General features: G+C 38.8%; 1 protein-coding gene and 1 long non-coding RNA gene across 3 annotated transcripts in view; both read right to left on the reverse strand.

Annotated features, from left to right (window-relative positions):
• LOC124860457 overlaps positions 1 to 24,147 on the reverse strand; it is an 81,138-nt gene that overhangs the window by 53,964 nt on the left and 3,027 nt on the right. The gene's annotated exons all lie outside the window — the stretch shown is intronic.
• Positions 15,321 to 17,170, reverse strand: sox3 (SRY-box transcription factor 3). Its single transcript, XM_047353801.1, has one exon. It carries the CDS (start codon positions 16,972 to 16,974, stop codon positions 16,069 to 16,071), a length of 906 nt encoding a protein of 301 aa, XP_047209757.1. The 5' UTR covers positions 16,975 to 17,170; the 3' UTR covers positions 15,321 to 16,068.

Here is a 24,147-nt window from a genome sequence, read left to right on the forward strand (position 1 = left end):
GGTACAGTTTTTTATAATCCAAGTGCCAATGCATAGAAATTCCTTCTTCATCTGAAGGAGCCATCAGTTCTCTTTCTAAACAGCTTATTATGAAAAGCCATGGAGATTCAGAGCATAATAGTTAAGTGGGGCGTAAATTTATTTACTTGTAGTAAGAATAACAATGATGAAATCATTTTCTTAAAGCATGTAGATATTTTTGACATAGGAATTTTGCACAAGATACAATGATCCCTGAGAGTATGCTAACATTAATTTCAAAAGGAAGCCATTGTCTACCCAATCTGCTGTCCAAAGTGTGCCCAGATTTTATTTACAAATGATTTACAAATAAGAGAATATCTTTTCAAAGCTTATTGATTCAATGCCAAGCAACAAAACAGCAGGGCGAATCTTCCCATTATCAAGGAAAAAACCATAAGGTAATATCCAAAGAATATGTAGTCCGTTAATTTGCAATAATTCTTGCTCAAAATTGGGAAATATTCAACAGCCTTGGCCACGCTGATCCAAAATTCTAATCTTCCATCCATGAAACCATTTTTTGGTTGATCTGGGTGCTTGGCTTCACTGAGATGCTGCAAAGTGAAAAACATCTCCATCTTAATCTTTGTAGCAAAAACATGAAGGTTTTAGGCCACAATTGACTGGTTTTTGGAATTATTTGTTACTTCATTGACCATGACAAAAACCTCAGCTCCATCTAAAGAAATGCAACTCCAGATTGTGATGCTGCCACCACCATCTTTCACTGTGTGTGTAGTGTTATTTCAGTGAGGTCCAGCAGAGTTTTTGTGCCAAAGATATCATGGAAAGTTTAAGTTTGGCTTCCTGAGATGATAACACATTGTTCCAGAAGGTTTTGGGAAATTTTAGCCAAACTGGATGTTTTCTTTGGAAGAAAACGATTGTAAAGGAGATTGTGGTCACACGTAGAGCACAACTAGTATTAGCTTAAAATTCCTGCAGCTCATTAAGTGTTGCGGCGAGCCAATGGTAGCCTCCCTGACCAGTTTCAGTCTCATCTTTTCATCAAATTTGCAGACATTTCCAGTTTTTGCAATATCCTCGTTCTCCAATAATTTCTCCAGTTATTCATGAAAGCCTTCTTAGTGCTATGGTGGTATATGTATGTTTATACAATATATACAGGACTATATACCTAACCTGATTATGGATTATGGCTAAAGGATGCAAATAAGTCAATGTCTGGAAAATCAAAGTAGGACAGCTGAAATTCATTTCAAGACTATCCAATTCAACATACTTGACGGCAGGTGCAGACTCAAGGAGACTGAATGCTAAAATTAAATCAAAATTTGCCTAAACCAAAATATTAGTTTAAAAGTGTGTACACTTATGCAACACGGTCATTGTAGCTGTTAATTTTATGTTTCTCCTATGATATTTTCTCCTTAATTGTACAGGATAAGGAATAATACTGAACAATTAATCCTTATAGTCTCCTTTGTTACACAATGAAAGCTGGCATTGTGACCCGAATGTGTACACATTTAAGAGCTACTTTACATTCATTACGTTGCGTTTGCAGAAATATATATCCAAAGCAAATTTAAAACAAAAGACAGAGACGGGAAACTTTGGGGCAACATGGCATGAATAGTTTGGCATTAAGAGTCACGCAGATGGAATCTGAAAGAGCAATTTTAATTCCTGAACAATCTAAGTCACACTGACATTCAGAAAAATATTATTGTTTGTAGTACTACATTTCATAGCATGGACTGTTGAACAAGTAGGGCCAGTTGGGCTGGGGGTTATACCTATTTTTAAACATCATGCGATAAAACAGCAGGACAGAAAGAAACACACAAGATAAAATGAATCAAAAGGTCCCTATTCTGTCATAAAATGAAACAGTGTCCCTAAACAGCCAAACAAAATCAACAAATAATATCATCAAGGAAATGTTTTGATTATTATTAATTATGAATAGAGTCATGTGATATTATTCAAGTTTCCACATACCAATCAATGCATGTCTTTCACTTTCAAATTAAATAGCTTGTTTACAAATTGGTTTAATTTGCTTTACCTTAATAAACTAAACTGGAAAATTAGAGATTTAAATATAACTTGTTTGGTGAAGGTTGAAAAGCAAATTTTTAAGCCAGCAGCAAAATCATTGAAGAATCACAAATACACATATGCTGCTACTCCATGTGTGCAGTCTGCCTGCTATATACTTCGAATGGGCAACTCTGTGTGTGGCACCTTATATCTCTAGCCACCCAGATCCATTCTGAAGTCAGTGCTGAGATTAACTGTACTGTTCCTGCCTTGTTTTAACTGACACCATCTCTTCTGCCTGCTGAGTAGCTTGTGCGCACATCTGAGTCACATTTTCACTTTGTCAAGTCAGGTTATGGTGTCTGGATGCAGTTCTGTAGTTGTAGAATCATCAGTAATGAATACAACAAGGCTGCTTCCAGAAAGTGCTCAATTTTGTGAAGCTTTTCTTAGACGTTTTTAAAATCCTTCTTAGTTATAACACTTACCCATGATGCACCCAGCTGTTTTCGCCAGAACTACAATTATCAGTTTCGTCCTCATGTACGTACCATCATTTTACTCAAATATTTTGATAACTATGCAATAAAAAACTGTTCAACTCAAACTGCACTTTCATTTTATAGATCTCTGTTTGAGAGAGTTGATTCTTGTTAAACATGACATATGATGACCCCTAATGAAACCAAAAAAAATAATTTTATTGACCTCCTGCTGGTAGAAATTTAGGGTGCTATCATTGAGCTGCCTCTATATTTTGTATCTTTGCAGTTCTGGTCATTTTGGTTTTTGGGTATCAAATGGTGCCATCTACCATAACATGTTTGATACCAGCCATGCAGGAGTTAATACCTGTCATTTCATACCCCCTCTGACCATGGTTTAAACTCATTTTAAGAAGGTCAATCAGAGTTATTCTGGTTTGATCTGGGTCATAAATTGAAAAACTAGACTTTTCAAACCTTTCTGTCTGGCACGAAGAGTTATGTAACAGCGACATATTATGATTTATAGTAATTTTCACAGTCTTCTGTATGAAAATGTTTTTTTTTTTTTATCAATACTATCTAAAAATCATGGAGATAAATTCATAAATATCATCAAATCTTATGTATAAATTGTATAAAAGGTATACATTGATTTTACTGGGTGTTCAAGTTTCTGCATTCAGCTCTTCTTGGCAGGAGGCCATCAGCATCCCGCATCATGAATTGATAGTATTTATCCACTCTGCCCTGTATAAGTTCTTCAAATCTCTCATATTGTGTGGACTTCTTTTGTCCACAGCCCTTACTTGTTACAGATTTTATGTGAAATTTAGTTCTGGACTCCGGTTCGACCTTTTCAGAACTTTAACACTTTTGATGACGATCAGTTTTGGATTTGTTGTCCCAGATGCTAGGTGTAGCTTCAACAGACCATAACACATTGTCCTAATAGGTTTCAGAAGATTTTAGCAATGCCTGGGTGTTTTTAATTTGCAAGAAAAGGCTTCTGTCCCACAACCCAACTCCTTAGCAGGAGTAGGGTGTGTCACACATACAGTAAAGCCCACAATTGTTCATAACCCTGACCAATTTAAGTTTAAGGTACATTTCTTTTATCAACATGTTTCTTCCGATTGGAAGTAGTGTTAATATCTTGGAGTGATGCAGTTGTTATCCTGACTTGAATGTTAAAGAATCTGTGGAGGGAGTTAAAGATTGGGGTGATGCCAATGGAAACATGCTAAAAGCTGGTCAGCAATTAAAAGAAGTGTCAAATAAAGATTTTCCACTGAAGGGTATAAATAATTTTACATATACAGGCAGATAAGTTATTTCCCTCATAAGCGATACTTATCTTACATTGTTTTATAATCCTTTGAGAGTTGCCTTTTTAATTTCCTATCAGAAACATACTTCTTTGTTGAATGAAAATAATTTTGAATCAAAATCTGCCAGGGGTATGAATAATTTAGGGCTTATTGTCCTTAACACAAAACGTCCTTGATGGGAATTCCCACAGCTATGTTTTTGCGGTTGACCTCTTGGCAGCCTCCCTGACTAGAGTCTATCTTGTCTTTTCAATAGTTTGAGTGAGATGTTGTCCCTGTTGTCCCACAGCTTCCCCAGTTATTGATGGTGGTTTTCATTGTGCAGAGGTATATAAATAATGCTGCAGATCTTTCGGTGCCCTTCTTTTGACGGACACCTTTGCACAATGAGATCCTTCTGATTCTTTGTTTTCTCTCTGCAAACTATAACTTTAGCTAAAGGATGCAAGTGGACAAAAGTCAGGAAAATCCAACTAGCACAATTAAACTTCATTTTAGGGTAATTAGGTTGAATATAATTAATGGTAGGTTTAAAGTCAAAAAGACTGAAATGAATTAATCAGAGGGTGCTTTAGAAAATTATTTATTTAAGTATAAGCAGAGATTTTTGTGGATAATGTTTCAAAATAATCTATGGGCTCAATTTCTTTCTGCCACAAAAACCTTGCCTTTGGTGTACAGGTTTGTGAGCCACTGTATGACAGATTATGACCCAGCTCAAACCAAAAGTACTGTTAGCGACATCCTGCTGGTAGTATTGTTTAGTGTCTCCTAATCACATTTCCTCACTGAGTTGAGAACATTTTAAGAAATTGCTTAAAAATTAATCATCGGTTCAAAGTAGGTAAGACCATTAATCAATCTGGTTGTATTTTATGTTTTCTAAATTAGTTGAGGCATTTACTGCAGCATTTTTTCTTTTACAAAATATCAGTTTCCTGTGTTGTTTTTAACCTCAGCGCTTCCATAGAAAATAAATAACAGCAACCTTTTAATGAAACTTGCTGTGTAAATAAAATTAAGCTTAATTTAGATTTTTTTTTTTATTAAGATAAGTTAATTGAATGGTTGGAGTTACAATACACCTCTTTAACATGTGGTGTGACACTGAAGAAAAACTAAGCAACATTGAATATATTGCAGGTTAAATCTGTTTTGTGCATCTCCATTTTTCAATCACCTGATGACAACCCCCACCCCCAACCTGCACACATAGTACAGCAGACCACATCCATCCAGCTGGTTCTCTGTCATACATACACAAACACTCAAAACTCCCTATGTTACTCGAGCTGCAGAGCTGGGAACACACCCTTAGGGACAGGAATAACAGGGCACTCAAGAGTATGAGGACATCTGAGACACTGTGGCACCATACTAACATGAGGACTCTTTAATGTCTCCTTTATCTCCATTCCTGGGACTCATCCGACTCACCAGCAGCTACTGTTTACACCAAGCACAAGTCAAGAGTAAAAGCAGAAAATTGACTTTCTTAATTCCGAGTGGCTAAAGTCCACTAGAAAGCCAGAGAGGAAGGTCTCATATTGAATAAGGATTGAAATTTACATGACAACTTAGGAAAAATGCTTTTTCATTACTAATTCATTCCCTAAATCAGTTTGCTCCCCCACTCTTTACCTCTGCCTGAGCTATTAAATCACCATCTTGACCCTGCGACCTAGAGCTGCAACCATAAAGAGCCCCCTGTGGGTCAGAGGCCTGATTGTAACATTTGAATATGAAATAAAACTTGGTCGGGCCTGGAAACAGCCCCATGCGCTCAGACACAGGCTGACCCCCAAGAGGGACAGGCCTTCCTCAGCAGCCTCAGGCCCGAAGGCTCCCTCTCTTCTTTCCGAGGGGATTTACTTGGACTTGAGAAGAAGGGAGAGAGAGAGAGGGGCTGAAGTTGGGAGAGGTGGAGGGGTACAGGGGATGAGAGAGTGAGGGAGAGAAGAAAAAGAGAGGGCAGACATTTGAATAAGACAAGAAGCAAGGAGTGTTTGCATGACAAAGGAGCCCGCCATCTCCCCTGATTGGTGTCATAGTGCGGCACTAAAGCCATGTAGGCCCCCCGGGGTGGGGTGATGTGTGGAGCGCAGGCATGTTTATGCGTCCAAGGTGTTATCTCGGGGAGGGGGGGGGTCTTCAAGTTTCAACCATAAGAAGTTTCTGCGCATATCCTTGAAAGGGGCGACAGGGTTTGCAGACTTGTGAAGTCATTAAAACTTTAATTTACTGTGAAGAAATAATGGTATATTATTGCTGGATAGGGATGTTTTAATGAGTATGGAGTAGTTTCTAATAATAGCAGCAAAAGTGGAAATACAGCAATATTTTTACTCAACATCTCAACATCTTTTAATTGTTTACAAAGAATAGTTAAGGGGACAACTTTTACTGTTACAGTTTGTTTTTGCTTAATTCAGCAACAGTTCCTAAACTTCCTGTTCAAATGTCCAAACTGGACTTCTGGATACCGTATTTTCCGCACTATAAGACGCACTTAAAAACCTTTAATTTTCTCAAAAAATGACAGTGCGCCTTGTAATCCGGAGCGCCTTATATATGGATCAATTGGTTAATTGGTTGATCCATACTGGTTGTACACGGCGCTCTGTCAAAATGTTTCAGTACGACTGGTAAACTACAAAGCCGCACCGCTTGCAGCATTACGGCTACCGTAGTCAGGGGCGTCGCCGAAGTAATAGCGGTAAACACCTGTACTGTGCTTACTCCTAGTCCAACACCACTTGTGTGTGTATAACGTTTGAATGTACTGTTGCAGGAATTGCCTGAACTATATGTGATTAGAAGCTCAGTGTGTGGGGTGTATGTTTCGTGTGTGTGTATGGAAGATGTTGACATTACTCCTCCGGACAGAGGTGGCGCTGTGTGCTGCCGTAGCTGAGAATCAAGAGTGAAGGAGTGACGTCGGTATTATTGTGTGTGTGTGGGGTGGGTAGAGACGGCGACCGGAGCAGCGGTGTATGAGTCTGTAAGCCCTGTGTTTTTACGTGCTGCAAAGTCATTAAAAAGAACCCCGAATCTCGTCAACAACTCAGTGTTTTGATGCTGTTTCTTCATGCTCAACTCAGCAACGTATGAGTGAGGGAGTTAACCCCGAGGAAACTAGTAACTTCGGCCCTGGAGAAAGCGTCTCCCCTGTGTCATCAGACTACGGTCAGGGGACAGAAACAGGAAAGGTTAACAGTACTAACGTTTGATTTAGTGCATCAAACTGTTTCTTTTACGTGTTTACTGAATCAGGGAAAAGTTCCCTTTCACGTTTTAACTAACGTTTGATTTCAACTTCAACTTCATAGACTCCAATGCATTCCTAACGTGCGGTTGGCTCTATTCAATAGAATTCTATGTAGAGGAGACCTTACCATGAGAGTGAATGGAGTTATCAGAACGATGGTTTGTAGTGTATTAATAAAGTTTGACTGACTGACTTATCTGTTTTGTTGACATTCTCTTTAGCACAGCTCCATCTAGTGGATGCATAACGCAACCCCAGTCAAACGTTTGACTGCAGTAGCTTCTATTCTATGCGCCTTATAATCCGGTGCGCCCTATATATGAAAACAGTTCTAAAATAGGCCATTCATTGAAGGTGCGCCTTATAATCCGGTGCGCCTTATAGTGCGGAAAATACGGTAAATTACGCTTTACGCATACAATTATTTGATTGTGATCATTTTGTTTTACACTAAAGCCTAGTGAAGACTAATTTTATAGGAAGTTTAAGCATAGCCTCTTGAAGCCTAATACAAGAAACAATAGTGCAATAAATACCTATCTGTTTAATCGATACTTTTAACAATAAAAATAATATCACATTGATTTCTGTTTTCCTTTTTGGTTTTCAAAGGCCATACATTAGGCGTTTACGGTGATGCAGTTATTGTATTTTCTCAACAAATACGATCTTGACTGTATGCTGTATGGCAGAAGTCTTCTACAAGATTCACTGAAACATTAAGTATACCTGAATACCTTAATTAAATTAATGTTAGAAAGGTACTGACTCAACATGAATGGCTACAAAAAGTCTTCAGTAAATGCCCATCTCGCACTGCTGAGGATCTTTTCACAGAGAGATGTTAGCTGAAGTGCTAGGCTAAGGTCTGCTTGCTTCCTCCCTGTTTTGATAGAACTTGTTGATTATTCAGCATGCTACATGTTTTCTTATTAAGAAAACTCCTAAAAAGTACTTATGTATAAATAATGTAATAATTGATGAATAGTGTAGCAGTGTGAGTGCTCTTCCACAGAGCTGTGATTGAACTTCAGCTACCTGTGCCTTGAAACAAGACATGGATTGGGTTCGGATTCACTTGCTCAGGATCGGGATCTAAGTCTGGACAGCAGAATCACCCCTCAATCACTGTTTCGACACTCTGGGGGCTGGATGACAAACCACTGCTGTCTTGTGCGATTCCTAATCCCAACAAAGTAGAGTGCACGGTTTTACCATCATTAAAGCAAATTAACGTTTAAACCTTTCCTAAATGTTGCCAAGCAAAAGTTTTTTTTTATTATGAATTAGGTTATTTTGATAAAAATCCGTGTTGACATTATTAGAGATGGTGAAGAGAGAGAAGGATTACACTTAGTCATTAATAATACTATATTACTTGGGCCTCCTTATCTTTAACAGTTCAATTTGTCGTTTAACTTGTTCTCTGCCTGTTTTGTCAATTTGAATGTTAGGTGTGAAGTTCAGCACCATCACTATCTCTTCCTGCTGGGCTGTTACCAGAGTCGTAAGCTACTGCAAGTGGATCGCTGGCACCAAGAAGTCCTCTCCGTCCATTTCCACCTCCCTCTTTCTTCCTAAACCTTAATAGGAATAATAAAAACAGAGATGACTGGGGATCACAGAAGCAGGCAAATCCAGGGGATATGAGGTGGATTTCACACCTCAATAAGTTTGGACAATTTGTTTACAATCCTCTTTACTGCAGATCCTCTTGAAGGAGGGGAGGCCAGAAACACGGATGTTTTTCTCTGAAATTTTGTAAACTGGACTAGAGGTAGAAAGAGGAAGCAAAACTAGTTTATACATGTAATATGAGGTCATAACAAGAAGGAAGATAAAGGAAGTGTGAGTGAGAGTTAGTGAGGGTGCGAGCACACACACACACACACACACACACACACACACACACTAAACCCCTTCTAGACAAAGCCTCCACAGGCTCATCTGGACACCGCCACTGGCCCTTGGGGACACACCTCCAAGAGAGATGGCCCGACTAACTCTCCATGGCAACTAATCAATAAGTGACAGAGTCAGTCACGACTGACCCATAGCCGAGCATCTTCCACCTCCCCCCATGTTCCCAGGGTTACGATCCCCAAAAACCACACACACACACTCAGGCAAAAGTTCAGAAAAGTGCCCCAAACTTAGCCAAAAACATAAATCTTCTCTCAGATTAGAACTCCGATCGTACACTTTTTTCAACTCGCCAAGCATTTGATGTGCGTGTTTTCAGTGAACTGGGGTCAGATGTGGGTACAGGTTGCAGAATGACTAGACTCTGACAATAAGATATGATCGGAGGGCCTCTGATGGGCAACAGTCACCACACGACCATTGTTTATCCGTCAATCCATGTCCCCTTTCACTGTCCTCAGCATACACTAATCAATATCTGTGGCCTAGATGAGAGGCCTAATCTTCCCCCTTGTCACCCCCTAAGTCCTTATCCCCCTCGGCTCTGCATTGTCTCACAGAGGTCCCATGTACTCTTCACAACGCCTAAAGAATAGCACATACATCAGCTCACATACACTTGGCCTATTTTTTACAGGATACCCTAGAAGGATCAAAAATGTATAGCTTAGCAAATGAGAAGCAGCTCTACATGCTCCAGTGTTCATAAATAAATTTGGGGTACAGAAAGAGACCATCTGCAGCAAATAGACTGAGTCAATCGGTTTCGGCGCTTTGCACGTCAGATCCAAATGTTACCATCTATTTGTCATCACGACTTACTTGGAAAGAAGTCTTTTAATCCTGCTGCGAACCACCAATACATGTCCTTGTATGGTTTTCTCCAACCACAATTACAAGCGAAAACAAGTTTAAGAAAAGCTTAGTGATGTTTAACTGAACAAGAAGTCAGAGGAACCAGAGAAAGAAAGAGAAATAAATCATATTCGTCCTATGTCAGTGGTTCGTGCGATTTGTATTTGCACTGTTTGGGACAAAAGCCACGGTAATCCTGAGTCATATTTGACAAGTCTCATATTCACACACACCTGCTGTGGCAAAGTAAATACACCTTCAGAGTCAAACACCTTAATGGATGACCTTAGCATTAAAAGCTGAGCTGGGATACATCTAAAAGCAGGCATGGTATAAAACAAAGACATGTCCAAGGATGTGATTGATGAGGAGAAGCCACATCATAGGTAACTTGTGTACAGTATGTTTAGTCTGTACATGGGTCGAACAATAAAATAGCCATCAGACTTCTCCATAAAAACAATTATTATTACACAAATACTGCCTATTTCCTGGTTCCTTGAAAGTTTTTACTTTATGTCATTGTTAGAGGGCAACTTTACTATCTTAAAGAAATTGAAAATGTTATTTTGGCCATGCTCTTCATAGAATTTATCCTGATAGGTTTTTTTCTATCTAGAGTGTAAACACATTTCACAGATTTCTATAATACCTTGGTCACATTTTGTGACTTAACCACAAACCTCAATCCATTTTATTTGGGATTTAATGTGATAAAGCAAAAATGTTATAACCCTTAAGTGGTGGGAAAATGCTAAATAGTTTTTAATGCTTTGTGTGGCACGCATTTGTTTTCTGCCTCCTTTTTTTCTGACACTCCTAAATAAAAATCTAGTGACTTCAGAAGAACCCAAATTAGTAAATAGTAAGTGAATTTGTTTGTGATTTAATCTAATCACAGCTTTTCTATGAAGGCCTCAGAGGTTTGTTGGAGAAAAAAAACAGCATGATCAAAACCATTGAATACAGCCGACAGGTCAGAGAGAAAGTTGTGGAGTAGTTTAAAGCAGCATTAGGATATAAAACAATATTCCAAACTGTGAAAATCTCATGGACCACTGTTCAAACAATCTACCAGACCAAGATAGATGGTATTAATCAGAGAAGCAGCCCAGAGGTCCATTGCAACTCTGGAGGAGCTGCAGAGAGCCACGGGTAAGGTGAAGAATCTGTTGACAGGACAATTATTAGTCTTGCACTTCACAAATCTGGCTTTTAATGAAGAATAGCCAGAAGAAAGCCAATGTTGAATGAAAATCAAAAGAAGTCATGTATACAGTTTGCTACAAGACATGTAGGGACACAACAAACATGTGGAAGGAGTTGTTCTGGCATGAAGCTAACATTGCTCCCTGATGCTTTTCAGTCAGAGTTTATGGGATGAGGATGAAGATCAATGCAGGCCCCTCAAAAGCCCAGCCTGTTAAAGACACTAAACATACAGGCAGAGCTACAAATTAGAGATTTAGATCTGAGCATACTCATGTGTTAGAATGGTCCAAACAAAGTCCAGACCTACTTCCAATTAAGAATATGTGGCAGTGCTTGAAAAGGTGATGTACACAGCCACTCTCCATTCAATCTGACTGAGATGGAGCTATTTTGCAACAAATGGAAAGAGATTTCAGTATGTAGAAGCACAAAGCTGGTAGAAATGTACCTTAAAAAATTACAGCTGTATTTGATCTAAAAGGATCTTCAACAAAGTGTTGAGTCAGACTTAATATAAACACACGCCACACTTTTCTGATTATTTTTTTATGGTTTGAAAACAATGAATTATTTTCCTTCCACTTCACAATGTGCTACTTTGTTTTACTCTATTGCATAAACTCTTATTTAAATACATAAACATTTGTGGTAATAATGAGACAGATTAGGAAAACAAAAAAGAGGTATAAATACTACCAGTACAGATCAAACATATAGATTAAAATCTATAAAAAATGTTTTGATTATAGCAGTTGCTTAATACTTTGAGCAGATCATTTAACTAATAAACTGTATTTTATCTAAGAAATTATGCAGTTTCTCTTAAAGCTCTACTTTGGTTTAATATGTGCATCGGAGATTATTATTATTGAGAAGCAGCTTGTATCATACTAAAGCTCATCAAACATGAGTCCTACATTTCCTTCAGTAGCTGTGTGCTGTTTGATCTTATCTTTGCCCATTGAACCCTGCTGGTTTCAGTGGGAATTGGCCTAGCCTGAAACCACCACTCCACACTGTTCCAGGTCAGCCTAGAGCTCTTTAGATGGTTTTTGTTGCATTTGTTCAATCGGTTCCAACCTAAAACCAACTTTAACTTTTCTCAAAAAGTTTAAACTTAAGAGTTTTAATATTTCAATGACTCTTAAACTTCTTAGAATTGTAAACTTTGAAAATACAAACAATTTAGGAAAGAATTTTGTGAATGGCTTTCTTGGTATCATTATTGTGGAAATGTTAATCAACTGTTAAAAAAGCTGAATATTTAGAGCCTGATACTGCTTTATTTCACAAAATCTAAACTATTTTAAAACAATTTGACAGTACAAAATAGTTGAAGTTCACTTTTCTTTCTAAAAGATACCTGAGTGTGCATAATTAGTTTTTGTTCAGTCTTTTACACATAAATGTAAAAGCTGGGCGGATGCGTTTTGCTGAACAGCGGCATGCTTGTCTTTGAAGCATTTCCCACTCAGCATTCCTTGTGGTTGTGTCAGTGATTGTGATGCAGCCACAGCTATCATTAATGAGACATTAACATCAGGTAACAAGCCTTGTCTCTGCCTACATAAGTTCAGGCAAGGACATGAAACTTCTAAATGCACTTAGAGTTTCAAAGACAGTCAGATGTGATGTTCTAGTGTCTGTGGTGAGTGGTGCCAGTGAATGAAGAGGGATGGAGAGGATGGTGCAATGAAGAGGGATGGCTCTCAGTGGGTCAGTCCAAAAGCCCTGACCCCAGAAGGATTTGATGCCATTTTCCCACGCAGGGAGTCGACCTGAGAGGAGCTCGTTAACAACATCTGCCCCAGTTCAGAGAGATTAACCCCCATCCCCAACCCCCGCACCTCAACAGCCTCGTACACTCACACACCACTCTGCTGTCAATCCAAGAACCTCACACAGGTCTCTCCGCTCAGGACAGGCCTTCCCGAGCCGAACGGGAAATCCCTTCCAGGTCCATATCGAGGATCCCAGCCAAAGAAAGCAATCTGAATCTGTCATAGGTGGAATCCTTACCTGCACTCAAGCATTTATCCGTTACACCCAAACCACGCCGATTTCTGTTCTGCGTGTCAGGGGAGTAACTAGATCACACTGTGATTAAATTGAGAATTTGAGGATGGAAGGTGCGCTCCGGCTGCAGAGTCGCCCAGCCGGTTGGGGTAGGTGAATTAGTGATGTCACAAACGTCCTTCTGTCAGCCAGATTTGTGTAATGAGTTTTTCCACTCATCACACTGACGTAAACGAGGACACTTGGAGAACACTGCGTCTGCTTTTTTCAGCTTTTTTTCTGTGTACTCGCACAAGATGTGCAACTGGCAGGACATGTTCTGACATAATATGAGGAGAGTGTTAAAAACAAGACTGACTGAAACATGGCCCGTGGCTAGAGCCCTCCATGGTATAGGTAGACGCATAGTGCCGAAATCCACTGGGAATCTCCTGAATCTGTGTTCTACAGGGCTATAATTAGGTTAGTTTTTGGAGAGAGGGTTAAACAAACGGGGGCTGTGAGGTCATAGGCAGATGGAAGTGGGATATGCCTGCACTTGCTGAGTGGGCACAGAGCTCCACAGGACAGGGGAGAGAGGCCCTCTGGGCACTCAGCAGGAGGGGGAGCAAGGGGTGGGGTGGTTCTAAGCCAAACTCAGATGGTGTAACTGCCAGAATATTCAAACACAATCCATACATATTCACAATACCGCCTCGCACCTTTTCCGTAAACATTGCCTTTAGTCCTAATCTAGTGTCACAGAGAACCCAGAGAAACAAGCAGGATTTCTCTGCACATTTCAAGCAGAAACTTCAAACTTTTTACCCCAAATTTATTCCCATAGTCTGGTAATACTTTCCTGCAGTTTGATAACTGACTGCTAACCTTTGCTCTGTCCACACACTTCTCAGGAGCACCAGCAGAAAAGCTGCTTAATTTCAACAAAAAAAAAAAAAGGAGTTTGAGAGTGTGATTAGTTGACGGGTGGCTGCTGGCACGCTAGAGTGACTTAAACCCTGTCAGTGAATGCAGGGAGGTCTGGATAATCTTTCCCTCCACAAAGGTACGTGGGGTCTAATCCGGGCGGCTGCACTGAGCTATATGGATCCAGTTCTGCAGGGAGTGTGGGAAGGCCGGCAGGACCATGCTGCTTCAGCCCTCTTTGTGGCTACAGCTTATTTATCCTTAGGTACACTCCAATAGCAGGCTAACCCATTCTTCCATGCACCTGTGTATAATAGTAACAGCAGTAATGAATGTGGCTATAGGTTAATGCACTCTGATAATTAAATTAAATTCATTATAGATTATAATATGTTATAGCTTTACCCCGTTTTATGGGATGTTTCTCTTTAAAAGCAGATGTGTTCAGATCTTAAGGATACAAACAAAATTCTGCATGATAATTGACTTTTTTCATCAAAATATTTTGAGCAACACAGACACTTAAAAGGTGTCTGCACTGAAATACATAAACAGAACCTTTCAGAAACAACTTTTCTACTTTAATATTTTATGTGCACCTTAAAGACTCAAGAGACAATGGATCCTTTTTGGATATTTTAAAATGTGAAATGAAAAAATACATTTCTGTTTTAAAAATTTGTAAAAAAAAAAACAAAAAAACATTACAAGTCAGTCTTAAGAGTCAACCTACATAAAGAGCGCAATAAAGCACTAAAGTTCAGCATTCACCTCTGATAAATGCTACATTTTGGTTTTAAACAGGTTGAATTTGAAAGGTAAAAGTTGCCAACAGTAGCACTTTGTGCAACGTTTTCGAAATTATTAATATTCAAACTAATAAAGCAGAGGGATGTGCAGCTTGCAAATAAAGTACTCTGGAATTAAAAAACTACATTTATTTTAGAAATATTAGATAAAATTGTCCTGACAAAAAGTAAAATTCCCTTTCTCTAAAAAATTTTATGAAACTGTGGGGTGTTTCTCATTTTGGAAAACCATATTATTTGTACGACATTTAATGTCATATATGTTAAAATATACAATTCTTCACACATTTGTTTTAAGAGAGATAACCTTTAAAATGTGAAAAATTTGAATGGTATAGTTTTATTTTTATGTACATTTTACAAGTTTAATTAATATTTCAAGACTGTAGCATTTTATATAAGTATACTATACTGATATTCTAAACCCGTTAAAATAATTTTAACATCTCTCCTTATTTTGCACACAAAACACTGACTCACAAAATTACGTTTCGTAGAAATTTATTCAGCATTTAAGAATAGAGGATGGTCTTAAAATGTGTAGAAACGTCAGTTTAAATAAACCATTTTTTTCGTTCGGGATAAATGAGGAAACATGACAGTCAAAAAAAACAAAAAACATCACAGAACAAAACCAATTTACAAAAAATACAAACAAAAATGAAAAGTTCTTGAATATTTTCACGTGACAAAACATCGGGCTGCACAAGCTAAATAAGAAAAGAAACTGAAATATTGCTATAAATAAAACTTGCGTTTGCGACCGGCACAGTCTTTTCATTTCATTTACCCTAGTTCATGTTGGGGAGGAAATAAAAATAAAGCAGAAAGGGACTACAAAGTTGGTGAACACAGTGGAGACGACTGACATTCTACAAATTAAGTGTAAACATTTATGAACAGACTGTCCATCCAACTTTTTTTCTGAAATACGCCAGCCCCTTCATGAGGCCACATGCCTTTTCAAAGAGAGAAAATATGGCATTTATTGAAAATATAGAAGTCCAGTTCTTCTACACAGGCTGATTGCTTCTACTTGTGATGAAAAGCCTCTGCGGAGCTGGTGCTCAGCGTTCAGTTTCGGTCCATTTAAAGTTCATGAAACGGACGAGTTAGGATTTTCAGACACAACTGTTGAACGAATCTGCTGAACGTTCTTTCTGCAGCAACCAAAACAAAAAAAGTTCAAGTATCCGAAGTACATTTTTAAGGTCTTTATTCATTAATTATTTTCAGATGTGGGTGAGAGGTAGCGTCCCGTTGACGCCAGTCCCTGCGGTCTGATAGTGCGGATGGACGCTGTGTAACCGGCTGCTCTGCAGGGAGGAATGCTCCGCGCTGTCCCCGCCGGGAGGCAGGTACATGCTGATCATGTCCCTCAGGTCACCCAGGCACGCCCGCTGAGAGTGGGACGTGATGGCCGGCGGCGGTGAGCTCGGCTCCGTCTTGCACACGTTCGCCATGGAGCTCAGCCCCATGGCGCTGGTGGTCTGCTGCGTGTACGCCGGAGACATGCTGCTGTAGGTGGACGCCGCGTTCATGTAGGTCTGCGCCGAGGACATCATCGGGTACTGCAGGCCGGCCATCTCGTACCGGTGCATCTGCTGGATCTGGGGGCTGTTCATGCTGTGATGCTGAGGGTAGGCCAGCTGGTCCTGCATCAGGGAGTACGCACTGTTGGTCCAGCCGTTCATATGCGCGTAACCGTCCATCCGCTGGCCCACCGACACCGAGTTGTTCACGGCGTTGGCTCCTGGCGCCAGCAACCCTCCAGGCAGAGAATACTTGTCTTTCTTGAGCAACGTCTTGGTCTTCCTGCGGGGCCGGTATTTATAATCCGGGTGTTCCTTCATGTGCATCGCCCGTAGACGCTTGGCCTCGTCAATGAACGGCCTTTTTTCGGCGTCGGTCAGAAGTTTCCAGTCAGCACCGAGCCGCTTGCTTATTTCAGAGTTGTGCATTTTGGGGTTTTCTTGGGCCATCTTCCTCCGCTGGCCCCTGGACCACACCATGAAGGCGTTCATCGGCCGTTTCACCCGCTCCTGGTCGCTGGCACTGTTGTTCTTTGCGCCCGGCGCCGAGCCCGAGTTGGACTGCGGGAGCGGGGTCTTGATCTCGGTTTCCATCATGTTATACATTCGGGCGACTTTTAGCGATCTCTCAAACGCACATGAATGGAAGATGAAATAAAAGTTCAAAAAACCCTCGCCAAAAAAGTCAATGAGGTCGCCAAAAAGTTCTGCTTGAAGCGCAAATGTGTGTGCAGGTGCCTCTGGTTTGTGTCCGCTCAGAGAGGGCTGCTCCGTTCCTCTAGACTCTCAAAGACAAGTCTGTAAACTTGTTCGCCAAGCTCATGTGTTAATAGGCCCAGAGGCCGGACCATGTGATGTGGATTGACAGACTGACAATGAGAGACAGCCGACCAATCAGCGGCAGCTCCAACCAGATAACGCATCGCTGCGTTTTGGGTCGGAGGAGGAGGAGGGAAGGAGGTGAAGATTTAACACTGCAGCGCAGTTCAGCAACAAGAGCGCAGAAAAAAAAAAAAACAGCATTTAGAAGCTGAGGATGGAGAAAACAGAGTGGAAATGCAGGGATTTGTTTTCTTATACTTTCTTTTGGGGAAAATACTGGAGATTTTTATTTAGGGTTCCTTTTTTATTATTTTTATTACTACTACTACTACTACTACTATTATTATTATTAAGTGCACTTTCATTATATAGTTTTGGTGAAATAAGACAAATTGTAGATTTGGGATAGGAAGATAAACAATAGCTGGGATTTGTGTCAGTAGGCTAAATTTGTTGAAGAAATGAATTGATATAAAATCTGAATTGACATAATGAGTCAAAAGACAAGCTAGAAAATCAAATTAAGTGTACAATTTGAAATTTAAAAAATATTCTGACCTTTTAATACAATTAAAAATTACTTTTGTCAGATTCTATCAGAACTGTCAGTTTATGTATTTGTTTATTTTTACACTAATTTCAACAAACCTATCAACTCATTTATTTTATTCTAGGCCAGTTTAAACCAATTAAAATTATTTATTTATTTATTCATACATTTTCTGTAGGACGACACTTTCTACATTTTAATGATTGTAGTGCTGTTATTTATTTATTTATTTATTTATTTTGCATTAGTTAATATAGAATTTCCTATCAACATTTGAAACCCTTGCGGTGAAATTACTAAAGTTTTTCTAAGGGCAAGGGGAGTGTGAAACACTTTTTAAAGTTTAAATTGTTAGAGGTTTTACTTATCTTGTTTTTATTAAGTTCGCCTTAATAGAAATAAACATTTTTTTTTAATGAAATTTAGGTTAAATGAATGTTAGCTGTGCTGCGTTCAGGGACCGTTTATTTGGAACTTTAATACATTAACGACCTCTTGTGGAGGAGAAGGGCTCTTTGTTTCTTTGGTCCCACGAGAAAAAGTTGAGTTGAGCACTTTTAAACCTTGTCATCTGATGTTTGCAGGCTTGTTTTTCCACAAAACGATCAGTGTGGAAAGCCCCCCTTTGCTTTTTTTTTATTTGCATGTGTCGCCTGTAAATACGACCATCGCCACTGAAACCAAACCCCCACTTGCTAATGACCCTGAAGCGAATCGACCATCAAGAATGAACACCTGAGTATCTGCGGGAGCTCCTCTGCTTGGCGCGTTTTCGAGCGAAATCACCTCCTGGGGGGTTTACAAGATAAAAATGTAGCTACTGGTGGGCCCTCTGGAGCGCGGCGGCACGGGAAGATAGCATAAACAAATAAAATGCTCATTTCTGTTAGAGAAAAGAACAATTAAACGAAGAATCAAGCCTAGACTTCTTTCTGATTTAAATCGGAATTAATTTGAATTTAATATATAACAACAAAACATGCATGTTATTTTTTTTTTTCCTTTACAAATTTTCAAAGGTAAAGAAAACCCAAGCCTTGTTATTGAAATCACTAAAAAATGCAATTTGGCAATACCCTAATATGCAATGAGGTTTTAAAAAGATAGGCAAAATCAAACAAAAATAAAGTAGGCTCATGCACGAATGGTTTTTGCAAAAAAATGGGTTCTGTTGCAGAACTGGGCAGATATTTCCTATGTGTCCGGAGCCATATAGTCGTTATAAATCCGCTCAAAAAGAGACATCACCGCATGAATTCAATTTCCCCGTTCAATGGGGCGTGACAAACAGCACGGGAGCAATAAAACTAACGTCCAATTAGTAGTCATCTAATTCTCAGGGACCGGTTATTTGTTTATCTGCGCAAATCTCAATGCTGATCCGCTTGTAATCTCCTTATGGAAATTGACCGGTAGCAGAGAAGGAGAGAGAGGGAGAGAAAAAAAAAACAGTCAGGAGTAACCCGGAGTTTGATAATGAGGGCCTCTGTGCAGCTAATTTCCTAATTAAGGAACGGAGGGACCACCAGCACAGTCTGCTCCGATTCATACTCAACAAGCCCTAACAGCCCTGAGGGGGCTCTCAGGGTGCACTGCTGCTGAATGTTGGGACATATGTGGAAATCTAGACGTAAACCTCAGTCCTGGTTGATTTTGCATTTTAATATTTAAAATTAAGAGCGCTCGCAGTGTAAAACCCACATGTAATCCCAATCCATCCCAAAGTATAAATAAGAATTTACTTTAGGATGGAGTTTGATCGAGTTTGTCCAAAATTATTTGGACAAACTCGATTTAGAATATAACCTCCACATGTTTGAAGCTTATCAATAAAGCTGTTCAATAAGTAAACGTCGCACACCTGAAACTCAGCTCTTAAAATGCACTAAATATTGACTGTAATGCTTTCATTTCATTTTGTGTTTTTTATAGGTTGCGTAAACATTTTGTCCGTTTAATTAGCAGATATATCCAAAAACAGCACCACACCTACACTAATCGATAGTCGATTCTCAGATTAACGATAAACATACTTTTTCACATTTTCTGTCTGGAATCAGTAAGTTTTTCCTGTTTTGTTTTCAGCTCAGTGACCGGTGGACGGGGCCCCTTTGAGAAACAGTAATTAACAAAGAATGGCTTTTCAATTACAGCCACAATGGAGACTGTCTCATTAAGATTTGCATGATTTTTTGGGGGACCGGGAATGCAAATGAAGATGCAATTTACGCACGGTCCGCTGTTCCCTTTGTGCTGCGTGAATGGCTGCGTCCTCCCACATCAGCGCAGGTAAAAATAATATTCACGGGTCATTTAAAAGAATAAAAGTGTTGGTCTTATCGCCTCTTTGTCGCACAAAGCTGCGCTGGTAGTCCTAATGATGACTGGACTTATCTGGCCAGTAAGAGCTGCGGGTTGGTTATACAAAATGATGCATTTTAATGCTTATGATGTCTAATGCCATAATGCAGAGTCATTTTAACTCGAGTCCCTGCAATGTGTCATTTCATCGTTTTAGTTGCTGATCTACTAAACGAAGGCGAAGTCAACAGGTACTTACTGTCAGATCTGTGATATGAACATTTCTATGAGTTCTTTTATTTCATCCAGTCACAGCTTTTAAAACCAAAGCATTTCACTTCAAAACGTGCTTTGTTTAGGAAAATGCCAATTATACAATTAGGCTTTAATATTTAACGTTTTAATCAAATTATGTTCCATTTTCTTATCCAGTTAAATATTTATGTATGCAGAATGTGCCTAAATTTATTGTACATTAAATGGGGCCAATATAAAAAGGCAATGGGTTCAAAAATTGGGATGAAGACCCCACTGGGACACAAAAAAACACCAAGTAATGGATCTTGACATAATCTTCAGAATTTAATTAAGTATACAAATATAAAAACAATGTAATGACAATCACAATTATTCTTTTCAAGTCTTAGATCAAAATTGTATCATGGTTATTGCTTTTTGTAGCATTTCTATACTTCAGCCACCGATAGTAGGGATCAAAGGTCTCTGCCTAGTTTTTTAGGTGAGCACTGAAAGTACCTGTCAGTTTCACCCTGCATGACTTTTCTATTGCTTGATAATCTGTCCAGTCAATGGGGATTAGGGATCCCCCTGTCTTGAGCAGAGTGTAAGCACTGTAAGCAAATATTGCAGTGCACCGTGGCTTTTTAACGACACCGAAGAAGAAAATGTCTGATTAACAGCTATTGACATGGTGCTAAATTAAAGGGCTACTTTGCTGATTTTTTCTTTAAGGAATCTTGAGTGCATTTGATCAACTTATGTTCAAAATCTAAAATACTTACACTAATACTAACACTAATCAAACCTTGACTGAATTATTCCCCCATGCGCAGTAATTTGTCACAATTTGAGATTTATGAAATTTTTATTCTAATTGTTAATAAACACACAAAAATAACATTAAGCAGACTTGTTTTTTTTATCACTGAGATCACCTTAGATTGAGATAAGTCTGCAATGTTTAGACTAGTCAAACCTGAACTGAATTATATATAAATATATCTGTATGTTTATATATTAAGAAAATTCAAGGAAGCGGTCCCCCAGGGGTCCAATTATGCATAGTCCCCCACTGGTCATTGGGTCCTTGTATAACCGGCTTATTATCCATACAAGTAATTATTAAATAAATGCATTGTTTATGTTATTAGATTATGAGACATATATTAATTAGAATAGAATCAAAATGTAATTTATTTCAATAATTTAATTAAAAAAGTAAAACATATATATTCTATAGATTAATTGCACACAAAGTGATATTACCACTTTTTACTTATATTTCAAGTGTTTATATCCTCTATTTTGAGGAGGACAAAAAAATTGTATCTCAAGAATTTAACATATAACATCAGACCAGAACTGCTGAGCCACTGCTGTAGAGAACAGGCAATCAATCCTTGGTTGGTTACTGCATTAGTGTGGTGTAGCATGGAGGCAATCAGTTGTTGGGTCTGTTGAGGTGAAATGGAAATCCAAGATACTTTAATAGCAGGCTTCAGGTCATCTGCACTGTCGGCTCTGGGGTCTCTTCCTCTTACTCCACAGATTCTCTGCATGGAATATCTTGCTCAATCAGGCATAGTTATGCCATGGTCATTAAACCAGTTATTGGTACTTTATACTTCCAAATACAGAGCACATTTTGCTTAAATTTGAAAATAGATCTTTGGACCCATGAACAGCAGCCCTTTCCATAATATTAAAATCTACTTAGATTTTTTTCTGGGGGTTATTTTAGTAGATGTAAGCCCTAATCTGAAACATCTCACTCTGTGTCTAATGAATCTATATAATAAAAGTGTCACCTTTTTAATTGAATTACTGAAATAAATTAACGTTTTGATTATAAAGACTCATATTTATGGAGCAGAATATGTGCATTTTTTTTAAATTACTGGCATTAAATTGTATTTTATTTCAATGCTCATCATGAAATAAATGGTCAATTATTAAGCAGGTTAAGCTGTAGAAATTCCCCTCATGCCTGATAAAATGCAGGTGACCATCCCTGACTCCAGGTCCATCTGAAGTAGTGAAGTTTCATCCATCAACAAAATAAGCTGTCACTCAGACCTTCAAACATAAAAGCAAAATACACACTCAGAGGACAGATGCATTGATTTTTAGAGCTATAGTGGAGTGTGCACATCTGTCTGGAGGACTAATGGAGCACACTGCATTCTTTCCCCTAGCTATAAGAGATTTATTTGTGCTTTGTTTGCAGCATTGGCCACAAGTGTCATCCCCCACACTCAAATGCTCACCTTGAACCACTATGAGGAATGCAACAACTTACTTATCGACCTCTTCCCTTCTGAAACAACACGCAGGAAAGCTGCTTCAAACTTCAGCTTCTTTTATTTTTCCTCCCTCAGCAGCCAAGCATGTCCTTTCTCATTATGTGCCTGTGTGTGAGGCCAAGGCCGCTGACACAGACTCAGTGTAATCTCTTTAACCCGCCACTGTTGCGAGCAGACAAGGCGTGACCACCCAGCGCCGTGCTCCATCTCACTCAGCCAAAAGGGGAACAGTTTTCTCACCTCATCACCTTTGGCTCATAGCTGCTTATCATTTTAGGGATGCACATTTCAAACACAGTCGATCACACACACGTGCACACACACATAGACCCGGGGTTAATCGCTGCGACAAGGCCACTTTAGATAATCATGTGCAGCAGGGTGAAAATCCATTTTCACTGACCCTCCAATTCCCATAATTGCCAAAAGCATTTTTTCCATGTGGTTATTGGCTAATGAAGCCAAATGAAATTATATCACAACAGAGGAAATCAGTGAAGACATTTTTTTCATGAAGACACAATGATTACTGACTCTTTGCTTTGCACATTAGGGGAAACATATTGAAACATTTGGTATATGACGCGTTAAATGAAAAATAAAACATTAAATTACAGTAAATTATACGATCCCATCCATTAAAAACAAATTTTAATTCAGGTTAAATTAAGCTGAAAATTTTGGAAAATGTGCTTTGCCTCATAGCCACTGAGTTAAGGCACTTTTGTGCACAACATGACTTCTGTGTTTGTTTAATCTAACCTGGACACTTTGCATCGAGAATTTTTACATTTATGTGCTGCACATTGTCAAAAATCATAGCTTTAAAAAATTGTTGTTTTGGATATTTTCAACAAAACAACCCAGAAAATAAATATCAAAAGTACTTTTATTTTATTTTTGTATCATATTTGACACATTTTGGCGATTTATAGTCAGACATACATCATATTTTCACAAATAAAAGGACATTAATCGTATGCCTTAAAAAACACAGACAGCAGAAATCCACTTTAAAATGACTGATGCACTAACCCATAAATGTTTGTATAGAAATTGATACAAACAGTTTTTCCATTAAACATTTCACATTTAAGTTATTTTTTGTATGAGTCCATTAAAGATATATTTTTCAAATAATCAACTTTGACATTTTTATTGAGTAACCACTGTGAAAGGATTTTTGTAGTCCATGAAAAATCTGCCTCCCACGAGGTAAGTTTACTTTTATCTGCCACCAGAGGGCAGAAGACAAGTATACGGTTTGATACATAAGGTTTTTGAGAAGACTATCAACTTTGTTGGAGAAGTCTCAGAAACGTATGTTGCAACAAAGGAAATCTGCTCTACAATCTGTAGACACTTCTCTGCTATGGGCACCAAAGTTCTGCTTTCTGATGCAGAGCCGGCCCCAGGTTGTAGGAGTTCCTGAGCAGAATTTTATTAGGGTGGCCAACCAGCTAACTTAGTACCACGGCCCTGGTTTTTGTCTTACCCATTCTTGATTCTTTTCTACATGAAAACAACTTGTTTTGCAGTTAACTTGTGAGCCAACGCTAAATT

The sequence above is a fragment of the Girardinichthys multiradiatus genome, chromosome 23 (assembly GCF_021462225.1).
Source record: "Girardinichthys multiradiatus isolate DD_20200921_A chromosome 23, DD_fGirMul_XY1, whole genome shotgun sequence".
Taxonomy (NCBI): domain Eukaryota; kingdom Metazoa; phylum Chordata; class Actinopteri; order Cyprinodontiformes; family Goodeidae; genus Girardinichthys; species Girardinichthys multiradiatus.